The sequence below is a fragment of the Salvelinus alpinus genome, chromosome 29, assembly GCF_045679555.1.
Source record: "Salvelinus alpinus chromosome 29, SLU_Salpinus.1, whole genome shotgun sequence".
NCBI classification, from domain to species: domain Eukaryota; kingdom Metazoa; phylum Chordata; class Actinopteri; order Salmoniformes; family Salmonidae; genus Salvelinus; species Salvelinus alpinus.
This window is the reverse complement of record NC_092114.1, coordinates 20,312,191-20,337,822: the sequence shown is the minus strand read 5'-3', so window position 1 is coordinate 20,337,822 and position 25,632 is coordinate 20,312,191. Positions and strand designations below refer to the sequence as shown.

Here is a 25,632-nt window from a genome sequence, read left to right as displayed (position 1 = left end):
TTGCTCATATTTGCAAAGACCTACCTGTGATTTGGCTGGAGGAATGGGAGGAAGGAATATACATCAGTGGAGGCTGCTGAAGGGAGGACGGCTCATAAGAATGGCGCAAATGAAATGGCATCAAACACATAGAAACTATGTGTTTGATACCATTCCACTCATTCCTTAATAGCCATTACCACGAGCCAGTCCTCCCAAATTAAGGTGCCACCAACCTCCTGTGATATACATGCGTAATGATCGGCATGTCATTGTCAGTAAGAGGAAAACACTGCATGTAACCGTCTTTACTTTCCAGTTAACACACACACACTCTCCCTTCCTCGCACACTCGCTCTGTCTCCCTCACCCTCATAAACATACACACACACACACCACTCTCGCTCTCCCACAACACACTGCTCACAACTTTTAAAACGTTAGGCACCAAACAGAATTTAAGGAGCACCAGAAAGAAATGGATATTTGATATAGTGTAGGTCTATATGAATCCTACTTGTGCCAATAACATTTGCCTAAACCAACTGTCAAGTGACCATGTCTTTAGCTAGTTAGGCAACATGATTGAACAACGTTGTCTTATCAAACCAATAAGTAGTGACCCGGGATTAGTTTAAAACGGCCCGTAACATGGTTTGTGAAATTATATAAAATGTGCACAAATAGAAAATTTAAAAAAGGCATATCCGGTAATATAGGTAATTTTTTTTACCGTTTAGGCTAGAGGCAAGACCTCCGGTAATATGGGTAATTTTTTTACCGTTTAGGCTAGAGACAAGACCTCCGGTAATATGGGTCATTTTTTAACCGTTTCGGCTAGAGGCAAGACCTCCGGTAATATGGGTCATTTTTTAAACCGTTTAGCTAGAGACAAGACCTCTGGTAATATGGGTCGTTTTTTAACTGTTTAGGCTAGAGACAAGACCTCCGGCAAGACCTAGAGACAAGACCACAGACCTACTCAGACTGGTCTGTGCTTGATGAAATCATACAATGTATCAACATTGCTTGCTTTGTGCGCTGTTCCAATGTAACAAATGTACAAATCTAACAGTAGACTCATGAGGGTCTGCATCCCGCTCGCCATCACAGCTAAACTATTTATTAAGAAAACTGATGAAGGAATAGACGTGAAGAGCGAAGCAGTTGAAGCAGGTAGAGGGGGGGCAGGTAGCTTAGTGGTTAAGAGCATTGGGCCAGTAAGCGAAAGGTCGCTGGTTCGAATCCCTGAGCTGACTAGATTAAAAATATATCAATGTGCCCTTGAGCAAGGCACTTAACCCCAATTGCTGTAAAAAAATATATATATTTGGGATGCGGCTGGGATTACATCTGCCACACGTGATATGCGCATGAAAGTGAAGTGGATATTATTGAACCTGCGCATACAAGAGACTAGTGGCTGTTGCTTAAATTCTCCTGAATTTATAAACAAAACTGACTTTATAAACAGGCGCCAGTAGGTTCTTTAGATCTATAGGGCAAAAAAAGTCAATAGTATCATATGAAACGATACTACAGTATTCTAAAATGTTGGTATCATAATTGGCATGATGTTCTGGGACTGTGATATTATCGTGGTACCTGTATATATCATTTCACTCCCAAAAGGCTGATTTCGTGATTGGGCCTGTTTTTCTGTTAAACAGAATCATACAGGGTCTGCTTTTAGCGACTTTCCTTGAGTTGACCTTTTTGCATTGTTGCAAATTTCAAAGCAGTCATGCTTCTACAAAATGACCCCCGCTAAGGACATTGCATGCAGCTTGTGCAATATGTACCCTCTTACTTTTTGCACTGTAGGCCTATCATACATAATTTACTGATAGCCTAGCTAGCTTATATAGCCTAGCCATAGCCTTTGGTTGAATAACTGCAGTCATCCAGATTATTCTGGTTTTCATCAACGTTTCAAAGTTAGTTAGTGCAGACTCTTGTAGGGGAGTCTCACAAGTCTGGATTAATGAGTTAGCCAGAACGTCTTCCGCCAAAATCTTGTAACCAGTCAGGAGTCATGGTACCATGGCTAGAGGCCTAAATCCTTAGGCTATTCTTTAACCTGCTTCAGTTCCAGGTCATCTCAGAGGGCAGTTGTTCCTCTGACTGCCTCCAGGTTTTCTCCTCCTCGGCCCATTAACTGTCATACTCTGTTCTCCTCAGTCCGCACTACTGTGACCTCCATTCAGATCCACCAGCCAGGTCATTAAGGAAGCTATTAACTTACTGCTCAGAATTAGTGTTTCACTCACGCATTTTCTGTCCATCAGCCATGCTTTTACTTGAGCAGTGAACACCTGTATTTCCATTAGCTAGCTAGCTACTTTCAGTACAGGACTCCAATATGAGAAGCCTTTGGCTTCCACCTTGGGGATTCTGAAAGGACAGTACAGGTACAATCAATATGGTAGTACTGAGCGATTAGTGCTTTTTGATGCCGGTTTTGTTTAGATTACTACAAAATGTTGATTCTTTTTTTAACATTCAATGCGCTATGCATTATGTGGGTTGAATGATGTAACAACACAGAATAAAACAATTAATAAAAGACCCATGATGGTAGTGACTGCCCATTTACTACTTATTAACCATCAATTATTCACATGACTTTAATAAAATATTTCAGTTGGGTATATTACTTAATTTGTTTTGATGACTTCATTATTTAATTCCAAGACATCTTATCTCTATAGAGCTGCTGCTTATGCTGTCTGACAATCACTATTTTAGTAGTTCTTCAAAGTAAATAAGTATTCTTGGGTATGACGCTACAAGCTTGGCGCACCTGTATTTGGAGAGTTTCTCCCATTCTTCTCTCCAGATCCTCTCAAGCTCTGTCAGGTTGGATGGGGAGCGTTGCTGCACAGCTATTTTCAGGTCTCTCCAGGGATGTTCGATCGGTTCAAGTCAGGGCTCTGGCTGGTCCACTCAAGGACATTCAGAGACTTGTCCCAAAGCCACTCGTGCGTTGTCTTGGCTGTGTGCTTAGGGTCATTGTCCTGTTGGAAGGTGAACCTTGGCCCCAGTCTAAGGTCCTGAGCGCTCTGTAGCAGGTTTTCATCAAGGTTCTCTCTACTTTGCTCCGTTCATCTTTCCCCTGATCCTGACTAGTCTCCCAGTCCCTGCCGCTGAAAAACATCCCCACAGCATGATGCTGCCACCACCATGCTTCACCGTAGGGATGGTGCCAGGTTTCCTCCAGACGTGACGCTTGGCATTCAGGCCAAAGAGTTCGATCTTGGTTTCATCAGACCAGAGAATCTTGTTTCTCATGGTTTGAGAGTTTTTAGGTGCCTTTTGGCAAACTCCAAGCAGGCTGTCGTGCCTTCTTTACTGAGGAGTGGCTTCCGTCTGGCCACTCTACCATAAAGGCCTGATTGGTGGAGTGCTGCAGAGTTGGTTGTCCTTCTGGAAGTTTCTCCCATCTCCACAGAGGAACTCTAGAGTGCTGTCAGATTGACCATTGGGTCCTTGGTCATGACTTGGTTTTTGATCTGACATGCACTGTCAACTGTGGGACCTTCTGTAGACAGGTTGTGTGCCTTTTCTAAATCATGTCCAATCAATTGATTTTACCACAGGTGGACTCCAATCAAGTTGTAGAAGCATCTCAAGGATGATCAATGGAAACAGGATGCACCTGAGCTCAATTTCAACTCTCATAGCAAAGAGTCTGAATCCTTTTTCCTTCCTCCTTTTTTAATTTTATTTTATTTTTTTACACATTTGCAAACATTTCTAAAAACCTGTTTTTGCTTTGTCATTATTGGGTATTGTGTGTAGATTGAGGTGTAAAAATAATTTTATACATTTTAGAATAAGGCTGTGATGTAATAAAATGTGGAAAAAGTCAAGGGGTCTGAATACTTTCCGAAGGCACTGTATGTAGCAGGCGTCAAAGGATTATTAGTCGTTTTCTGCGCTCAACTATGTTGAAAATTGGCCTATTGGAAACTACAACGCCCTACTACATCGCACAGTTCAGGCGTGATCTAATTTATCTCTAGAGAAATTGTACAATGTGCGCATTGAGCTCATTAAAAAAAACATATGGAATTAAATTGAACCGATGTTGGTCAAATTATATCACCTCTAGTCAAGAGATTTGAGAGGACTAGATGGAAAGTTTCCACCATTTTCCTTGCACCTATCCAGTTCTTTCCGATGTAGTGCTAGTTCAGTCCACAAGTACCCAGGTAAGGGAATGTCATTGACAGTTTGGACCTGAGCCCTGAAGCTGTTGTGAGCGTGTCGGTGGCCGACCTGCCAGGGGAGAGCAGCATAGAGGCTGGGGCTGGCAGGAAACAATGCTGCTGATTCAGCAGATCCTGCTGCTTACTGCTGCTGAACACCATTGACTTGAGAGAGGCGTTGGGATGGTCAGCGCTGCCGACGAAGCACAGGCATATAGCGCAGGTCAGGAGAAACCCGACACTGCCATCGCACTCACTCACTCACTCACTCACTCACTCACTCACTCACTCACTCACTCACTCACTCACTCACTCACTCACTCACACCACTGAAGGGCAACAGAACTGCAGAGAAGAAAACCGCACAGTGGAACACAGCACAGTGGAGCACCCCTCTAAAATGTGTAGTTTTGGCACACACGTCTTGCAGTACGTCCAACCGGCACCACAACCACAGACTACATGTAACCACGCCAGCCCAGGACCTCCAAATCCGGCTTCTTCACCTGCGGGATCGTTTAAGACCAGTTATCTAGAAAGCTGATGAAACTGTGGGTTTCTACAACTAACTGTGGGTTTCCACAACTTCCACAAATAAGAATTTCTGCACAAACTTTCAAACTGTCTGAGGAAGCTCATCTACATGCTTTTAGCCCTCACCAGGGTCTTGATCTGATTGCAGTTCGGCTTCGTAACCGACTTCAGTGGGCAAATACTCACCTTTGATGGCCACTGACCTGCTGGAGAAATGTGCTCTTCATAGATGAATCCTGGTTTGAACTCTCCCGGGTAGATGGCAGACAGCGTTTGTGGTGTCATGTGAGTGAGCGGTTTGCTGATGTCAATGTTGTGAATAGAGTGCCCCGTGGTGGGTTTTGTTATCGGCAAGCATAAGCTACGGACAACAAACACAATTGCATTTTATCGATGGCAATTTTAATGCACAGAGATACCGTGACGAGATCCTAAGGCCATTGTCGTGCCATTCATTTGACACCATCACCTCATGTTTCAGCACGATAATGCATGGCCCCATATCGCAAGGGTCTGTACTAGAGGTCGACCGATTATGATTTTTCAATGCCGATACCGATTATTGGAGGACAAAAAAAGCCGATACCGATTAATCGGACGATTAAATAAAAAATAAAAATATATATTTATATATATATATCATACACACACACACATTTTTGTAAAAATGACAATTGCAACAATACTGAATGAACAATGAACACTTTTATTTTAACTTAATATAATACATAAATACACACACACGCACACAGCTCTGAAGTGACAATGATACTGAAGAGTCTGCTTAGAAGACAAATACTCTCAACTGTTTGAATAAAAATTGAGTTTTAAGTTACCTGTGATGAATGTTGAAAACAAAAACTTAAATTTCTATATGCAGGAAATCGTATTTTAATAATGGGCATGGTAAGAATTGACAACCAAAGTGCGAGTCATAATTCCCATGACACCTTCTAGTAAAATCTGAAAAGCGGTTCCTTCATTTATTCCATAGGATATTTTTTAGATTCACTTAAAATAAGGTCTGTGTTTCGTGTAGGCTTACATCACCGTGCCAATTTTATAACTGTGTAGATATCCATAGGACAAGGTAACTGATCAATATTGGCTAAATATAAGTGAAGATTTGTAGAGTGGATTTATGAAAATATGTTGACAAACGTTACCTTATCCTAGTGAGATTTTCACGGGTATCAAAACGTCGAGGCGGTTTAAGCCTGCACGAAACACAGACCTTATTTGAAGTAGATCAAGACATTCTCTATGGAAGACATGAACGGTAAAATAACGAAGGAACCCCTTTCAAATTCAGCCGCAAGTTATTACAGGAATTATAACGCGTCGGCTATTTCTCTCTAAACCATATACCTTTGACTAATCCGGAAACTATCACCTCAAACAAAACGTTTATTCCGTTCCGTATTTTATCTAACGGGTGGCATCCATGAGTCTAAATATTCCTGTTACATTGCACAACCTTCAATGTTGTCATAATTACGTAAAATTCTGGCAAATTAGTTCGCAAAGAGCCAGGCGGCCCAAACTGTTGCATATACCCTGACTCTGCGTGCAATGAACGCAAGAGAAATTACACAATTTCACCTGGTTAATATTGCCTGCTAACCTGGATTTCTTTTAGCTAAATATGCAGGTTTAAAAATACATCCTTGTGTATTGATTTTAAGAAAGGCATTGATGTTTATGGTTAAGTACACATTGGAGCAATGACAGTCATTGATTGATTGTTTTTTATAAGATAAGTTTAATGCTAGCTAGCAACTTACCTTAGCTTACTGCATTCGCTAACAGGCAGGCTCCTCGTGGAGTGCAATGTAATCAGGTGTTAGAGCATTGGACTAGTTAACTGTAAGGTTGCAAGATTGGATCCCCCGAGCTGACAAGGTTAAAAATCTGTCGTTCTGCCCCTGAACGAGGCAGAATGTTCCTAGGCCGTCATTGAAAATAAGAATGTGTTCTTAACTGACTTGCCTAGTTAAATAAAGATTAAATAAAGGTGTAAACATTATTTTATTTTTTCGGCAAATCGGCGTCCAAAAACACCGATTTCCGATTGTTATGAAAACTTGAAATCGGCCCCGATTAATCGGCCATTCCGATTAATCGGTCGACCTCTAGTCTGTACAACATTTCTGGAAGCTGAAAATTGATGTCCCAATTCTTCCATGACATCTACGACCGCGTGTTCCTGTTCCCTCCAATATCCAACAACTTCGCACAGTCATTAAAGAGGAGTGGGACAAGATTCCACAGGCCACAATCAACAGCCTGAACAACTCTATGCGAAAGAGTCGGACTGCAGGAGGCAAATAGTGACTGGTTTTCTGATACACGCAACTGCCTTTTTTAATGGTATCTGTGACCAACAGATGTATATCTGTATTCTCAGTCATGTGAAATCCATAGATTAGGGCCTAATGAATGTATTTCAATTGACTGACTTCCTTATATGAACTGTAACTCACTAAAATCTTTGAAATTGTTACATGTTTCCCTCTTTCACTCCCCCTCCTCGTGTGATTTTTGGTCTGCGGCGTTTATATTGAATGTCGTAGGGTCACTCAGAGCCGGATAATTTAGTCACATCTGAGAGAGCAAAGTCCAACTCCTGAGGTAGGTAGTTCAGTCAGCTGAGGGTGGGTGGGTGGGTGGGTGGGTGTAAGCCGGAGACAGCTGGGGTGGTTAGGCTCTACTTATTTATCTCCTAGTTAATTGAAGTGTGTGCTTTCTTAACCCCCACCCCCCACACACACAGCGGAAATTGCACTGTTGCTGTGGTAATTGGCCTGATAGTCAATTGTAATGGTGTTAAGTGAATCATCTAATCATTTCTTATCTGGATACCAGTTGGAGAAAGTGCAGACACGCACGCACGCATGCACGCACACACACACAGATGTCTTCCTCTCCTGCTGCATCCATCACAAAACGCTGGGCCGCCTTGGAGCTGTAAAAATAGACAAACAAAACAGTGTTCCTGGAAGAAGACGTGTCCTTATACTGTTATTTATTCAGACAACGTGTTTCTTTGCTTTGTCACTCAGACCAGAACAGGTACAAGTAAAGGAACAGTCAACTAGACAAGGACATAGAGGGCATTTGGTTTGTCATTGTAGGCTTAGCCTGACTCCACCATAAGATTAAAAATTCCATCATCACCGTTACTTTCACCTGTGCCCTCTGGAGTGCTGGGATTGTTTTGTAGGTGAAGAGGAAGCTGGTTAGGGATTTGCAACAGGACTGTAATCAACCTTGAAATTAAACTGGACACTGGGAGGCCCAACTCATCACAGCCACTTTTAGAGGTCAGTTGCTGTCTAAGCCCGCCACAGCATCAGCCCTGGTTGATTTATCAAGTCCCCTGACTCCATTCTGATTGATTTATCAAGTCCCCTGACTCCATTCTGATTGATTTATCAAGTCCCCTGACTCCATTCTGATTGATTTATCAAGTCCCCTGACTCCATTCTGATTGATTCATCAAGTCCCCTGACTCCATTCTGATTGATTCATCAAGTCCCCTGACTCCATTCTGATTGATTCATCAAGTCCCCTGACTCCATTCTGATTGATTCATCAAGTCCCCTGACTCCATTCTGATTGATTCATCAAGTCCCCTGACTCCATTCTGATTGATTCATCAAGTCCCCTGACTCCATTCTGATTGATTCATCAAGTCCCCTGACTCCATTCTGATTGATTCATCAAGTCCCCTGACTCCATTCTGATTGATTCATCAAGTCCCCTGACTCCATTCTGATTGATTCATCAAGTCCCCTGACTCCATTCTGATTGATTCTTCAAGTCCCCTGACTCCATTCTGATTGATTCCATCTGAAAATAATGGAACGGAATGCTCTTGTTTTTAAAAATGTTCATACTGTCTGTGTTTTGAGCTGCTGGAGGACGTGAGCTCAGCTGTGGTCAATGGCTGAGAGACCGGACTAGTCTTTATGTGGTCATGCTTTTCTCTCCCTCTCCCCCTCTCATCATCATGTCTGACCCACATAGCTGGTTGGCATAGCTGTCGCACTGCTACAGCCTGCCCTACCCTGTCTCTTACCTCCCCCTGTTCCAGCCTCTGGCACTTTGTCTCATAATGTACAGTTGACCAGCATTAATCCAACGGACACACACACCACACCCAGCTATTAGTGTTTCCCTTTTCCCTCGTCGCCTGCCCATTCTTCCCAGGGAAGAAGAGAAAGGGAGGGAGATAGCTGTGTAGACTCTCCAGCACTGCAGGCTCAGACAAGCAGGCCAATATTCACAGCAGAATTCCTGGCATGCCATAGTAACCTGGCGTGTCCCCGTTCTTGGAGCCAGACTCCGGCCTCACGTTACACAATGACTTGTGTGTATATGTATTTTGGTGTTTTAGTGCGGTGGGGAGTTGATATTTGAGGGATTGGAATAGAGCTCTATTTAGGATACTCTGAGCTCCTGGAGTGACACACACACACACACACACACACACACACACACACATCGGGCACTCAGGCCTGTCGTCAGACTTGGGGTCACTAATACCCCACACATGACAGACTGGTCTCTGTTCCACTCCATTGGTGTAAACTTCCATGACCATAGAGTGGAGTTTAGTCCGCTATAATACCCCACACAGTGACATGACAGACCAGGAGCTATAATACCCCACACAGTGACATGACAGACCAGGAGCTGTAATACCCCACACAGTGACATGACAGACCAGGAGCTATAATACCCCACACAGTGACATGACAGACCAGGAGCTGTAATACCCCACACAGTGACATGACAGACCAGGAGCTGTAATACCCCACACAGTGACATGACAGACCAGGAGCTGTAATACCCCACACAGTGACATGACAGACCAGGAGCTATAATACCCCACACAGTGACATGACAGACCAGGAGCTATAATACCCCACACAGTGACATGACAGACCAGGAGCTGTAATATCCCACACAGTGACATGACGGACCAGGAGCTGTAATACCCCACACAGTGACATGACGGACCAGGAGCTGTAATATCCCACACAGTGACATGACAGACCAGGAGCTGTAATACCCCACACAGTGACATGACGGACCAGGAGCTGTAATACCCCACACAGTGACATGACAGACCAGCAGCTGTAATACCCCACACAGTGACATGACAGACCAGGAGCTGTAATACCCCACACAGTGACATGACAGACCAGGAGCTGTAATACCCCACACAGTGACATGACAGACCAGGAGCTGTAATACCCCACACAGTGACATGACAGACCAGGAGCTGTAATACCCCACACAGTGACATGACAGACCAGGAGCTGTAATACCCCACACAGTGACATGACAGACCAGGAGCTGTAATACCCCACACAGTGAGTGACATGACAGACCAGGAGCTATAATACCCCACACAGTGAGTGACATGACGGACCAGGAGCTATAATACCCCACACAGTGACATGACGGACCAGGAGCTATAATAACCCACACAGTGACATGACAGACCAGGAGCTATAATACCCCACATAGTGACATGACAGACCAGGAGCTGTAATACCCCACACAGTGAGTGACATGACGGACCAGGAGCTATAATACCCCACACAGTGACATGACAGACCAGGAGCTATAATACCCCACACAGTGAGTGACATGACAGACCAGGAGCTATAATACCCCACACAGTGACATGACAGACCAGGAGCTGTAATACCCCACACAGTGACATGACAGACCAGGAGCTGTAATACCCCACACAGTGACATGACAGACCAGGAGCTGTAATACCCCACACAGTGACATGACAGACCAGGAGCTGTAATACCCCACACAGTGACATGACAGACCAGGAGCTATAATACCCCACACAGTGACATGACAGACCAGGAGCTGTAATACCCCACACAGTGACATGACAGACCAGGAGCTGTAATACCCCACACAGTGACATGACAGACCAGGAGCTGTAATACCCCACACAGTGACATGACAGACCAGGAGCTGTAATACCCCACACAGTGAGTGACATGACAGACCAGGAGCTATAATACCCCACACAGTGAGTGACATGACAGACCAGGAGCTATAATACCCCACACAGTGAGTGACATGACAGACCAGGAGCTATAATACCCCACACAGTGACATGACGGACCAGGAGCTATAATACCCCACACAGTGACGTGACAGACCAGGAGCTGTAATACCCCACACAGTGACATGACAGACCAGGAGCTGTAATACCCCACACAGTGACATGACGGACCAGGAGCTGTAATACCCCACACAGTGACATGACGGACCAGGAGCTGTAATACCCCACACAGTGACATGACGGACCAGGAGCTGTAATACCCCACACAGTGACATGACAGACCAGGAGCTATAATACCCCACACAGTGACATGACAGACCAGGAGCTATAATACCCCACACAGTGACATGACAGACCAGGAGCTGTAATACCCCACACAGTGACATGACAGACCAGGAGCTATAATACCCCACACAGTGACATGACGGACCAGGAGCTGTAATACCCCACACAGTGACATGACGGACCAGGAGCTGTAATACCCCACACAGTGACATGACAGACCAGGAGCTATAATACCCCACACAGTTACATGACAGACCAGGAGCTGTAATACCCCCAAAGTGACATGACAGACCAGGAGCTGTAATACCCCACACAGTGACATGACGGACCAGGAGCTGTAATACCCCACACAGTGACATGACAGACCAGGAGCTGTAATACCCCACACAGTGACATGACAGACCAGGAGCTGTAATACCCCACACAGTGACATGACAGACCAGGAGCTGTAATACCCCACACAGTGACATGACAGACCAGGAGCTGTAATACCCCACACAGTGACATGACAGACCAGGAGCTGTAATACCCCACACAGTGACATGACGGACCAGGAGCTATAATACCCCACACAGTGACATGACAGACCAGGAGCTGTAATACCCCACACAGTGACATGACAGACCAGGAGCTGTAATACCCCACACAGTGACATGACAGACCAGGAGCTGTAATACCCCACACAGTGACATGACAGACCAGGAGCTGTAATACCCCACACAGTGACATGACAGACCAGGAGCTGTAATACCCCACACAGTGACATGACAGACCAGGAGCTGTAGGCTACTAATGTGATTGAGCCATTCAGCTTCATGCAGCGATCTGTCGTTAGGCACGTCAACACACAGGATTGATGGGCGGCTACAGAAATAGAATCGACCCGCGCTATATTTATAATTCTATGTATTCTAATTGTAAGTTAACCTACAGAGTTCCTAGAGCTCTGGCCAGTGCAGCCTTTGGGTGCCATTGTCAGTCAACTTGTCAGTTTAGTTTGTTCCTGCGGTAGATCGTAGTTTAGTTGGTTCCTGCGGTAGATCGTAGTTTTGTTGGTTCCTGTGGTAGATGTTGTGTTTTTGTCTGATCCTCTCGCCTCTCCCCTGTACAGTGAGCATGTCTGCAGATTCGTTTGGCGCCGGGGGCAGCGATGCCCAGCAGAGCCTACAGTCCTTCTGGCCCCGCGTCATGGAAGAGATCAGGAACCTCACGGTGGTATGTCACGGCCTCCCTCTGATTGAACGCACACACGCGCACACACACAACACACATGGGCTTGCACACACATACAAAGGCACACACATCACACCTCACAAGTGGTTTCCACATGACCTGCCCCTAACACCCCTTGGCTCTGTTTCAGAAGGATTTCCGCGTGCAGGAGTTGCCTCTCGCCCGAATCAAGAAAATCATGAAGCTGGATGAAGATGTGAAGGTAGGAGGCAGGTCCCCGCCTTCTGTGATTGCTCGATGAAGTCTTCATCAACACCCCACTCAGATAACAAAATATAGTATTTTGGAGCTGAGGTGTGGCTACACGGCTGGCTGAAATGAACACAGCATCCATTAGCTCATTGTGTAGGAAACATTTTGACTTGGCACGTTATTTGCAATCGTACCTCCTCCCATGTTGAGTCCCACGTCACATTCTATGTTGATATATACACATTGATCCCATTAGACCATCATCAGCTTATCACCCTGTAGGGCTATTCCTGCTCTGCTCTGAGAGGACAGGCATGGGGAGTGTGTGTGTCCGTATCCGTGTCCAAGTAGGGCTCCTCCCGAGAGAGATAAGCAGTAGCAGCTTAAGTGTGAGAAGGAAGGTCAGCAGATCACTAACATACTGGACATCTAGCAGGAACCCTTCTGCTAGCCATGACCCAGAGTGTGACAGAGAGGGGTGTGATGCTAGCCATGACCCAGAGTGTGACAGAGAGGGGTGTAATGCTAGCCATGACCCAGAGTGTGACAGAGAGGGGTGTAATGCTAGCCATGACCCAGAGTGTGACAGAGAGGGGTGTGATGCTAGCCATGACCCAGAGTGTGACAGAGAGGGGTGTGATGCTAGCCATGACCCAGAGTGTGACAGAGAGGGGTGTGATGCTAGCCATGACCCAGAGTGTGACAGAGAGGGGTGTGATGCTAGCCATGACCCAGAGTGTGACAGAGAGGGTGTGATGCTAGCCATGACCCAGAGTGTGACAGAGAGGCTGTGATGCTAGCCATGACCCAGAGTGTGACAGAGAGGGTGTGATGCTAGCCATGACCCAGAGTGTGACAGAGAGGGTGTGATCAAGAGTGTGACAGAGAGGCTGTGATGCTAGCCATGACCCAGAGTGTGACAGAGAGGGTGTGATGCTAGCCATGACCAAGAGTGTGACGTGATGCTAGCCATGACCCAGAGTGGGACGTGATGCTAGCCATGACCCAGAGTGGGACGTGATGCTAGCCATGACCCAGAGTGGGACGTGATGCTAGCCATGACCCAGAGTAGGACGTGATGCTAGCCATGACCCAGAGTGGGACGTGATGCTAGCCATGACCCAGAGTGGGACGTGATGCTAGCCATGACCCAGAGTGGGACGTGATGCTAGCCATGACCCAGCGTGGGACGTGATGCTAGCCATGACCCAGAGTGGGACGTGATGCTAGCCATGACCCAGAGTGGGACGTGATGCTAGCCATGACCCAGAGTGGGACGTGATGCTAGCCATGACCCAGAGTGGGGCGTGATGCTAGCCATGACCCAGGGTGTGACAGAGAGGGCCGTGATGCTAGCCATGACCCAGATTGGGACGTGTTGCTAGCCATGACCAAGAGTGACGTGATGCTAGCCATGACCCAGAGTGTGACAGAGAGAGGCGTGATGCTAGCCATGACCAAGAGTGTGACGTGATGCTAGCCGTGACCAAGAGTGTGACGTGATGCTAGCCGTGACCAAGAGTGTGACGTGATGCTAGCCGTGACCAAGAGTGTGACGTGATGCTAGCCGTGACCAAGAGTGTGACGTGATGCTAGCCGTGACCAAGAGTGTGACGTGATGCTAGCCATGACCAAGAGTGTGACGTGATGCTAGCCATGACCCAGAGTGTGACAGAGAGGGGTGTGATGCTAGCCATGCCCAAGAGTGTGACGTATGCTAGCCATGACCCAGAGTGTGACGTGATGCTAGCCATGACCAAGAGTGTGACGTGATGCTAGCCATGACCAAGAGTGTGACGTGATGCTAGCCATGACCAAGAGTGTGACGTGATGCTAGCCATGACCAAGAGTGTGACGTGATGCTAGCCATGACCCAGAGTGTGGCAGAGAGGGGCGTGATGCTAGCAATGGCCCAGAGTGTGGCAGAGAGAGCCGTGATGCTAGCCATGACCCAGAGTGTGGCAGAGAGGGTGTGATGCTAGCCATGACCCAGAGTGTGACAGAGAGGGTGTGATGCTAGCCATGACCCAGAGTGTGACAGAGAGGGTGTGATGCTTGCCATGACCCCGAGTGTGACAGAGAGGGTGTGATGCTAGCCATGACCCAGAGTGTGACAGAGAGGCTGTGATGCTTGCCATGACCCCAAGTGTGACAGAGAGGGTGTGATGCTAGCCATGACCCAGAGTGTGACAGAGAGGGTGTGATGCTTGCCATGACCCCGAGTGTGACAGAGAGGGTGTGATGCTAGCCATGACCCAGAGTGTGACAGAGAGGCTGTGATGCTTGCCATGACCCCAAGTGTGACAGAGAGGGTGTGATGCTAGCCATGACCCAGAGTGTGACAGAGAGGGTGTGATGCTTGCCATGACCCCAAGTGTGACAGAGAGGGTGTGATGCTAGCCATGACCCAGGGTGTGACAGAGAGGGTGTGATGCTAGCCATGACCCAGAGTGTGGCAGAGAGGGGTGTGATGCTAGCCATGACCCAGAGTGTGGCAGAGAGGGGTGTGATGCTAGCCATGACCCAGAGTGTGGCAGAGAGGGGTGTGATGCTAGCCATGACCCAGAGTGTGACAGAGAGGGGTGTGATGCTAGCCATGACCCAGAGTGTGGCAGAGAGGGGTGTGATGCTAGCCATGACCCAGCAGCTCCTCAGCCTGCAGCCTGCCTCACCGACCACCTCCCGCCCAGGCCAACTTCTAAATGTCACTCTGTGGAAAGGTTTTCAAAAGGTTAGGTGTCTCCCCTTTAGCAGTAAGGGATACGGGCGGTCTATCTATACAGATCTATACAACCCTATCTAGCTGTGTAGGTTACTGAGTGTGTGAGAGGTAGTAGTAGTTGCAATGTCAGTTTCCTGTTTGTGTGTTCTCTCTGTGTGTATTTGTTTCCTTTGTCTGTATGTGTGTGTTCCCTGTTTCCCCTTAGTTTTAACATGTCATCTCAATGTCTCCATAGATGATCAGTGCAGAGGCCCCGGTGCTGTTTGCCAAGGCAGCTCAGATCTTCATCACAGAGCTCACACTGAGGGCTTGGATCCACACTGAAGACAACAAGAGACGCACCCTACAGGTCAGTCACACCCTCCCTAGTGTGTATAGAGGTCACACACATTCACACAGACAGCACATGCAGACTGCTGGCCCAAGTTTACGTGTAAAGACCTCACGCATGTAGTCTGCTGGTCCAAGTTCACGTGTAGAGACCTCACGCGTGTAGCCTGCTGGCCCAAGTTCACGTGTAAAGACCTCACGTATGTAGTCTGCTGGCCCAAGTTTACGTGTAAAGACCTCACGCATGTAGTCTGCTGGCCCAAGTTCACGTGTAAAGACCTCACATATGTAGTCTGCTGGCCCAAGTTTACGTGTAAAGACCTCACGTATGTAGTCTGCTGGCCCAAGTTCACGTGTAAAGACCTCACGCAGTGTACTGGTCCCAGTGTGTGTGTGTGTGTATAGAGGCCGCACACGGCCATCCCCTGAGGACTTGCTCTGTTAAATTCCTTCTCTCTCAGCGTCGACTGTGAAAGCAGAGCTCGGCTCCCGTGACTCACTTTTACTTCGAATGCCATTTTGCCTGCTCTCTGATCCCAGAGCCAGGGGAATTACATGGATCCTGGTGTGATGAAAGGGATGGCGAGAGTGGGAAAGAGGGAGAGCCAAAGTGAGAGAATGAGTGAGGGAATGGGCAAGAGAGAGGGAGGAGAGACACAAAGTGAAAGATTGTGAGAGAGTGTGTGGGAGAGAAGAGAGAGGAAAGAGAGTGTTGATCAGAGTGGTTTGGAAAGCCAGGGCCAGTCACACCTGGGTGTTAGAGGGTAGACCAGCCAGTCAGTCACACACTGAAACATTAAACAGAGTACCCCACTTCTTTCATCTCCATCTATTCACATACCTGTGTGTGTGTGTGTGTGTGTGTGGGATACTGCTTTGCACAATATCTTGGCAGATTCTGTCCTTCAACATGGCTTCATAACAGTGGGGCTGAATTACAAAGTCAAATCGCACTCCTATAAATTCAGAGTGAAAACGTCATTCGGTTGAGCTTTGTTAACCTCGAAATAGAATGCCAATTTGGCATGTTAATTACATTTCTACACCACAGATGGTGATACGTGTCTGGCGTATGCTCCTAGTCTGTGTGTGTTGTTAATAAGACAGCTCTGCTTTTAATCACACTCCATCTCTCTCTCACACACACTCCGGCTCTCGCCAGAGTTCCATTGTGCTGACAGCACGCCGATTAGGGTCACCATGGTGACACTCATCAATATAACAACTGTGGATGTGACCCGGTGTTACCAGATATTAATCACAGCACTATAAATAGACTGATGGGGGGGACTTAATATCCAATGGAAAAACACACACACACACTCACACACACACTCTCTCTCTCTAGAAGGGTGAGCCCAGTAGGACAGTGATGCTAAGAATACGTCACAACTCCCGATTGTTGTTCATCTGGTGTTTCTTACAGTAGGCCCATTCCTGCTGTTTTTTACATGGTGAATGTTCGGGCTGGGAATTGCCAGGGACCTCACAATACGATATTGTTACGATACTTAGATGCTTCTCACTAGTTAAAAAGAAGATATAGGATGAAAATACAGGAAGTTTTGGTGCAGGTACAGCCGACTAGTGCTAGCTAACGCTACCTAGGCAAAAACAATATCATTCAAAAAATATATTAAAAATATTTAAAAAAAAATATATATATATATACTTTTTACTAATCAATACTTGGAGTCAAAGTATTGATATATCGTCCAAAATAATATTGCGATATGTAACTATCACTAGTGAACGTTGTGTGGTGTGATTGAAGTAGGCTTTTACAGTTCCACTGTGAGCGAGCTCCTTTTAGTATTGTTTACAAAGCTGCAGAATGTTCGGGTTTGACCTAGAAGATTATATAAACTGTCTTTTCTTCAATCGTTTTCAAAAAGGCTATATTTGGAGAGAGCGGCAGAAGTAGAAAGCCGGTTTTATATTTAGTCTAGTTTCTGCACATACTGAATGAGGAGCCTAATGTTCACCCTCAACTCTTATCCTGTGTTTCAGAGGAACGACATTGCCATGGCGATAACAAAGTTCGACCAGTTTGACTTCCTCATCGACATCGTGCCCCGGGATGAGCTCAAGCCCCCTAAACGACAGGTAGTGTGTGAGAGTCCGTCTGCATTTCATTTCAGGACCCCGGCAGGGTGTAGTACCACTACTGGCAGCCTGGAGGCGCTGTAAACATCCTTGACTGGAAGCTGGTGTTCGGTCAGCGAGGGCTTTCAGTCGGATGTTTGCAGCGTCTGGCTGACCCTTACCTCCAACATCCCTCAACAGTACCACCAGTACCCCATAGCTTGTAATCACTATCAACATAATCACCACCGTGTTAACTGATGCCCTCTGCCACATTACAGTTTGATGGTGGTACATGTTTTAGACTAGACAGTGCCTCCCAAGCATTTCTAAGTTGTGACCTACCTAAAATTATGGTATTCTATCAGTAGATCCATAAATCAATATAGTTGACCAGATCTGTGGCCAGGGGTGTAAACATCCTACACTCTCAGCTGTGACATCATCGAGCTGGGAGAGGGGTGTTTACACTTCTGGTGACGGGCGAATTGGCTACCTCCTACGCTACCCCATGGAAGATCAACCAACCAGTAGCTTTTAGGGGACTGTTACCCTGTACTTGTGATGAGGCCTTGCCGTGGCATTGCTCTAACTGATTTTGGGCTGTATATTATGATAACTAGGCACAAAGAGGGTACAGGCTTGTTAATGGTTGATCATGTCCAATGTGTCACTAAATTAGCTTTCCTTTCACACTTTATGATTTAGAACATTCTCAATAATGTATCAAGGCCTTGTTTTTTTTAATGAATAGAAATGATCCCTTTCAGTCTGAAGTGTTCTTGTAAAAAATGTTGTTGATCGTCACAGTGATAATGCATTTACTTTCTGTTCCTATTATTTGTATTTCTTATTGTTGAGAAGGAAGCTGCTAGTAAGTGTTTAGTTTGACGATGTTTACCATGTGTATCCCGTACATAAGACTAATAAAACGTGAAAGTAATGGATCCTCTGGTAGTGTCCCAAATGGCACCCTATAAAGTGCACTTGTTTTGACCAAGGCCTGTAGGGCAGACCCATAGGGCCCTGTTCAGAAGCAGTGCACTACCTAGGTATTATGGTGCCATTTGGGACACAACCTCCATTCAGAATCACATTACTCATCCATCCAGAGCTTATTAGTTATTTATCGGGCCTCTCGCTTATTGTATTACGCTGACAAAATAATTAATGGAGATGTAATGGACTGATATGCTTCTCTTTCTGCCCTTCACTCTGTTATCCTCCTCTCGCTCTCTCTCTGTCTTCCATTCTCACCCTCTCCCCCTGTCTCTCTCTCTTCCTGTGTGTGTGTGTGTACAGGAGGAGGTGCGTCAGTCAGTGGCCCCAGCAGAGCCGGTTCAGTACTACTTCACCCTGGCTCAGCAGCCAGGACAGGTCCAGGTGCAGGGTCAGCAGCAGGGCCAGCAGCAGGGCCAGCAGGCCACAGGACAACAGACTACCACCATCCAGCCTGGACAGATCATTATCGCACAGCCACAGCAAGGACAGGTACGCTGGAGAATAGACACACACACACACTCATACGCGCTGCACACACAACGCACCACACAGACCGCAAATAACCAGTAAGGTACCGCCATACAGCGTAGGCAAAGGCATATTATAAACTGGGTGGTGACAGCCCTGAATGCTGATTGGCTGACAACCATGGTGTATCAGACCGTATACCACGGGTATGACAAAACATGTATTTTTACTGCTCTAATTACGTAACCAGTTTATAATAGCAATAAAGGTACGGGCTGTATCCAGGCACTCCATGTTGTCATGCTTAATATACCACACCCCCTTGGGCCTTGTTGCTTAAGTATAACACACCACACAGCCTGGCAGAACACAAGCTCTCCTAACACACTCAGTCAACAACCCTGTGAAGTCCAGTGTGAATGGGAGAATAACAGCATTAACAGTGGATTTTATTGATATTATCGTTGGCAAGCACAGCCGATCCCCACTCTGGCTTCAACTCTTTCCCACCAGCAGGGATGATTGACCCGTACACACCCAACACACACACACTCCCAGCTATACAAGCAGTGGTCCAGAGCCATTTGTTCTGCACACTTCAGTCACTACCCTCTCCACTGGAGGTCCGTAACACATGAAACAGTAACACACTAGGGCTGCATCTGGTCAAAAGTAGTGCACTATGTAGGGAATAGGGTGCAGCCCTGGTCAAAAGTAGTGCACTATGTAGGGAATAGGGTGCAGGCCTGGTCGAAATTAGTGCACTATGTAGGGAATAGGGTGCCATTTGATACGCAGTCCTAGTGTGTTACTGTTTAATGTGTTACGGACCTACAGTGGAGAGGGGAGTGATTGAAGTGTGCAGATCAAATGGCTCTGGGCCACTGCTTGTATAGCTGGGAGTCCCTGTGAGACTGCTCTCCACCCCTCCACTACTTCTCTCTGAAGAGGAGGAACCCCCACCCCCTCATCCCTAGTCTGTCTTCTTCTCTGGTCCCCCCCACCCCTAGTCTGTCTTCTTTATCTTTTCTCTTTTTTTGTTCTCTCTCGCTCTTTTTTTGAATGTATTTTATTTTTCTCCCCCCATGCTGCCTTAAGTTCATTGAGCTGTCGCGGTTCCACAGTCGGACCAGAACTGTTGCTACTGTTAATATCTGCTGCTGTTAATGTTAATGTTACTGTTAATGCTACTGCTACTACTGTTGCTGCTGCAGTCCACTTAGTCGCAGAGCAGGGAAGGTCACCAAATGACTGGCACCTTAGAAGAGATGACTAGTCCGTGGTGCATCACTATTGGGTAACAGTCAAGAGGCCAGGGGGTTGGAGGAATCAGAAGAACAGGCGGATAAAGTGTCATTTTTAAAAGCGAGAGTTATCTGGAGATTGAGAGCGAGGGAAGAGGGTGAAGAGAGAGAGATCTTAAATCGTGTGTGTCTCCAGACTTGACTGCAAAGATCTTTGTGTCACTAGTCGTCACTGTTGCACCAGTTCTGTCACATGCCCTCTCAGGTCACTAAGTCCCTAATGGACTGATCTGTTGGAAAACCAAACCTCCATTTCCTACTGTAGGATACATCTTTATATTAATATAACTACCATTTCCTACTGAGGATACATCTTTATATTAATATAACTACCATTTCCTACTGAGGATACATCTTTATATTAATATAACTACCATTTCCTACTGTAGGATACATCTTTATATTAATATAACTACCATTTCCTACTGTAGGATACGTCTTTATATTCATTAACTTCACTATACCTGGATTTCACAGCTGCTATTCCTTCATTAATTCTCCACATCACTTCTGCTCTATGCAGCATTTCATTGTGCTCACATGCTCATTGTTGTGTGTGATCTGACGACACCTGTCTACTGTATGTGTGTGTGTTCCTGTGCGCTCTGCATGTGCTCGTAGTCATCTTTGTAAAGCTTCCTCTCTCTCTCTCTCCTCCCTCCTCCCTCCCCTCTTCAGGTGCTGCAGGGGGCCACAATGCAACAGTTACAGCAGGTTCAGGTAGCCCAGTCACAGGGCACACCCATCACGGTAAACACCGCTCCTCAGCCCCCCGTCCCCATCTGAAACCCCCTCCCAGCACAGGGTGAAGTTGCCCCTGGACGCTGATCGATTTTGCATTTCCCCCACTAAATGGTTAGCATTGGGGGAGGGAACGCTGATCCTAGTGGAAATTTCACCCCGGAGGGCACCCCTCCACATTGAATCAGGAAGATTAAGAGGAAGCTTGTGTTTGGCTGCATCACTAGTTCACTGAGCCCCCCCCCCCCCAGAGAGCCCTGCTGACTCTCAGCAGCAGCCGGCTCATTAAAACCGCCGTTAGATTTTTTTGTTGCATATTAGGGATTTTCATCAGATCCGATCAGCCAATCCTGGAGAGACTGGGTTGCCTGACACTACCATATCATCGTCTGTCAGCTTGTAGGATGAGAGGGGGTTTTTCAACCCTGCCTTGTCATCTCTCTCTCTGTGGTCCCATTCTAACTGTAATCTACTTATTAGGCCCAGGTTTTCCAGCCCAATGTCAATCATTACATGGTCACAGTCACCACACTCTCACCAGTTGTTTAAGAATTAACATTCTCCCTCCCCCACCACCAGAGTGCTCCAATGACCATGCAGGTTGGGGACCAGCAGGTCCAGATAGTACAGGCGTCGTCTCAGGGCCAGACCCAGACGGTGCAGTCAGGACAGACCATGCAGGTCATGCAGCAGATCCTCACCAACTCCGCCGAGATCCAGCAGATACCAGTAAGAGAGGGAGGGGGAGGGGAGATTCTGTCCTTGAGTGACCTAAGTGGAAAGTTTAATAATTTCAAATTTTCTAATGAAATAAATACAACACATTTTCTTAAGTTGGCGATCAATCTCCAAACACACTGTAGAGAGCTGGTTGAACCTTCCTCTCCCCCATGTTGACACTAACTAACTAGCTCAACGACCATAATGACGTTTGTGTTGTTTTTCTATGACCTCCCCTGCCTAAAGTGTGTGTTTGTCTCCCCCGTGTGGTGGCTGTGTGCAGGTGCAGCTGAACACTGGCCAGTTGCAGTACATCCGGCTGGCACAGCCCGTCTCTGGCACACAGGTGGTTCAGGGACAGATCCAGACGCTGGGTAACACTCAGCAGGTACAGGTACTGAACAAGAACCTTTTCAATCTATAGTATCGCATCATATGTGTGTGGACACTTCATCTCTGTAATGTAGTCTCTGGTCTGGTATCACTATACTAGTTTATAAAATAACATTAACGTCGTTAATGTAGTAACCAATACAAATATTATACGATTGTGTATTTCTATATTTCTATAATGACTTCTATATTGTCCATTGCCTTCAGTTGCATTTGAACAGAGGTGTAGGTTTTAATAGTGGCTGTGAGAACCACTGTGTGAATGACTGACTCCTCTCTCTCTGGTTTGTTCTCAGATTACACAAACGGAGCAAGGCCAGCAGCAATTCAACCAGTTTACCGACGGACAGGTAAGACGAACATCTCTCACTCCTGTCACACACATGCACACACCCTCCTCTCTCTCACCCTTTCCCTCTGTGTCCTTACAGCAGTTGTATCAGATTCAGCAGGTGACGATGCCGGCGGGACAGGACCTGAGCCAGCCAATGTTCATCCAGTCCACCAACCAGACGGCCGACGGACAGGTCACCACGCAGGTCAGCGGAGACTGAAGCTCCGGAAGCATCCGCCTGACCACCAGACCACCCAACCACTGATCCCACCACCTGCTACCATCCATAAGGGCAACTGGCTCGAACAGCCAAGGGACCTCCTAGGATATGTCCCAAATGGCACCATATTACCTACACACTATATAGGGTGCAATTTGGGATGTGCCCTCACGCTCATTCAATACACTGGTATATGACATGATAATTACAAGGGACTCTCTGACAACAACAGTTCTTTATTCAGTACACTGGGTCAGATACCAAAGGGACTGCCTGACAACTCTCTCTCATTCCCATGTCATATCATCTCTCTCTGCCTCCGTTAGTTCCTCCTGGCACCCACACTCACCTGATACGTTCCCCAGAAAGGCCTCACCTAATGCCCATTCACGACAGCCACACACAGGGTATCCAAATGCTGAATCCTCCAGGACCCAACTTTCCTCCTTTTTAGTGACCAACTCTCTGTACTTCCTCAGTGTCTGTCAACCCTTGCTGTATAATCTGTATGTCTTCTGTCTCTCTGTGAAGTACACCGTATAGGGGTGTCTTATGTTCTGTCTGCATCCCAAATGGCACTGTTCCCTATATAATGTACTGTTTTTGACCACGGCCTATATGGCCCTGATCAAAAGTAGTTCACTATATAGGGAATAGTGCAATTTGGGAGGAATCCTATGGAAGGCTTGGTCCTTGTTTGGTCTACAAGAGAACATGAATCATGCCCTTTTGTTGTAATGTCTTAATGTGTAGACTTTAAAAGAAAAAACTATAAAGCCATACTCTAAGCTAGCGCACAATAATTCATTGTAAATTGTATGAAAGACTCACACCAGCCGTGATGGGTCAATTCATAATTTGTTCTTAGTTCCTCTTTGTTTGGTTCACATTGACGAGACATGCCATCAATGAAAGGGCTTCTAACTGTATGATGGACTTTGTATTTAGTATGTATGACCCGTGTGTGTGTGTGTGTGTGTGTGTGTGTGTCCGTCCAATATTGTGCAGTATCTCTTCCCCATGGCCCAGTGATCATACTCACCTCTTCAGTGGCCCTCTTCCATCCCTCTTTCCTCTTCCCTCCCCCTCTCATCTCTTCATGAATCACCACACTGATCACTATCATGGTTAGGCCTTTCTCTGCCTTATATGCAGTCTCTCTCTCCCCTATCCAGAGAGGTTTTTGGTTCTCCTTCCTTGCTTGTAGAGAAAGCCTAATGTAAAAAAAAAAATACTTCACTGAAGCAAAGACCCCTTTTATAGTCTTTTCTTAATACCAGTTGTAACTTGTCAAGGTTTCTTTTGAAATGACCATCCCTCCCTTTTCCTTCCCTTTCTTATTTAGTAATGATCATTATCATAGCTGTTCTTCTTGTTGTTTTGCATGTAGTTTAAACTGCCAGCATGATATGCAATGATAGGTACACATTTTATTTTTGTTCATTTTTGTAAGCAAACTTTGGGTTTGTGAGGAAAAAAATAATAACCAAATAAAAAAACAATACATGCAATATTTTCTACAGAAAAGTTAACCGTTTTTCACCCAACAGTTTTTGTGGCAAATGTGCATTTGTGTTTAGAGGTGATTGAAATCTATTCATAGCCTATTGATAACTACCATATAGTACAACATAAACCACGTTTCCATCCACAGGTTTTAATGCGAGTAATACCATACAAACAAAAATCAAGACAGCTGTGATGGAAACAGGGTGTTTCGGTACAATTTTATAAATGCAGACAGAATGTATTAGTTTAACATGATGGGATCTTTTTGTGTCGGTAAAATTCATTATGCGACAAATGGCGTTGGAAACGCCTTTATGCACAAATATTGATCTATCATAACTATCATAACGAAGTAAACTTGGAATGTTGGGTGGTCTCACACTAAGACTCAGGAAACTATGTAGTTTATTAGGCTACAGATGAAATAATTACGCCTCATGTCCACCAGATGGATCAAACTCTGCGTTCCGACGGAAGTCATTCATTGTCAATGGAGCAGGCCGCAACACTACATTGGGGATGGCGCACTAGGCTGCGGTGAGTTCGGTGTATCGTATGCATTAAATATTTAATGCTTTTCCGTTCGGTGGTACAAACGGAAGTACACACAGACTCCAACTAGCTAGTTGAAAAGCAAAGCACATGTATGTCAAATACCTAAAATGCGAGCAAAACATACGGAAAAACAAAACATGCATCTGGTTGGTATCTGGCGTTATGCACTTCACAGGGTGGTGAAAGTGCACAGTGATGAGTTTGATGCGCCTTTCCAATAAGTTTCGAGGGTCATATTCTGGTGACATGATGATCGATGGTTGACTGCCGTTGGACAAATACAAATATTATTGCTCTTTAGAGTCGAAAATGCAATGGAAACGCTTTGAACATTAGATATTTATTTTGTACATAAACGAAAGCGAAAAAGTACATTGTGTGCACAACGTCATCACGCACTGATTTTGTTTCTGCAAGAAGTCCGTTTGGTTAAAAGAAAAGTCAGTTTGGTGTAAGCGCCACTGGTGGGAAAATGCGCATATTTTCTAAATGCGGATTTTAGAATATTTGCATGAAAATCGGTCTCCATTTGGATGGAGACCTAGCTGTAGTTATCCTTTAGTGAAGCAATTTATCGGTCGGTATAGACTTGATGGTGATAAATGATGTACAAGTTGTTGAGTACGAATGTCTTGACATATTACTTCAAGATATGGGTCTATGCACTCTATAACTGTATGAATAAAAACGATCCCTCTATGGCCTCCAACAT

The 25,632-nt window shown here is 45.9% G+C and overlaps 1 protein-coding gene across 9 annotated transcripts in view; it reads left to right on the top strand.

Annotated features, from left to right (window-relative positions):
- The window catches only part of LOC139559257 (nuclear transcription factor Y subunit gamma-like), a 39,311-nt gene extending 14,944 nt beyond the window's left edge, over positions 1–24,367 (top strand). For 3 of the 9 annotated variants that reach the window (XM_071375082.1, XM_071375081.1, XM_071375080.1), the window contains exons 2-11: positions 12,224–12,327; positions 12,479–12,547; positions 15,495–15,608; positions 17,600–17,695; positions 18,977–19,165; positions 21,127–21,198; positions 21,769–21,918; positions 22,193–22,303; positions 22,599–22,652; positions 22,734–24,367. In XM_071375082.1, the coding sequence (XP_071231183.1) occupies positions 12,224–12,327; positions 12,479–12,547; positions 15,495–15,608; positions 17,600–17,695; positions 18,977–19,165; positions 21,127–21,198; positions 21,769–21,918; positions 22,193–22,303; positions 22,599–22,652; positions 22,734–22,856 (1,082 nt within the window). In that variant the 3' untranslated portion in view covers positions 22,857–24,367. Of the gene's footprint in view, positions 1–12,223; positions 12,328–12,475; positions 12,548–15,494; positions 15,609–17,599; positions 17,696–18,976; positions 19,166–21,126; positions 21,199–21,768; positions 21,919–22,192; positions 22,304–22,598; positions 22,653–22,733 lie in introns of all 9 variants that reach the window. The other 6 variants (XM_071375076.1, XM_071375079.1, XM_071375078.1 and 3 more) reach the window with 3 other exon arrangements.
- The last annotated feature ends 1,265 nt before the right edge of the window (positions 24,368–25,632 follow it).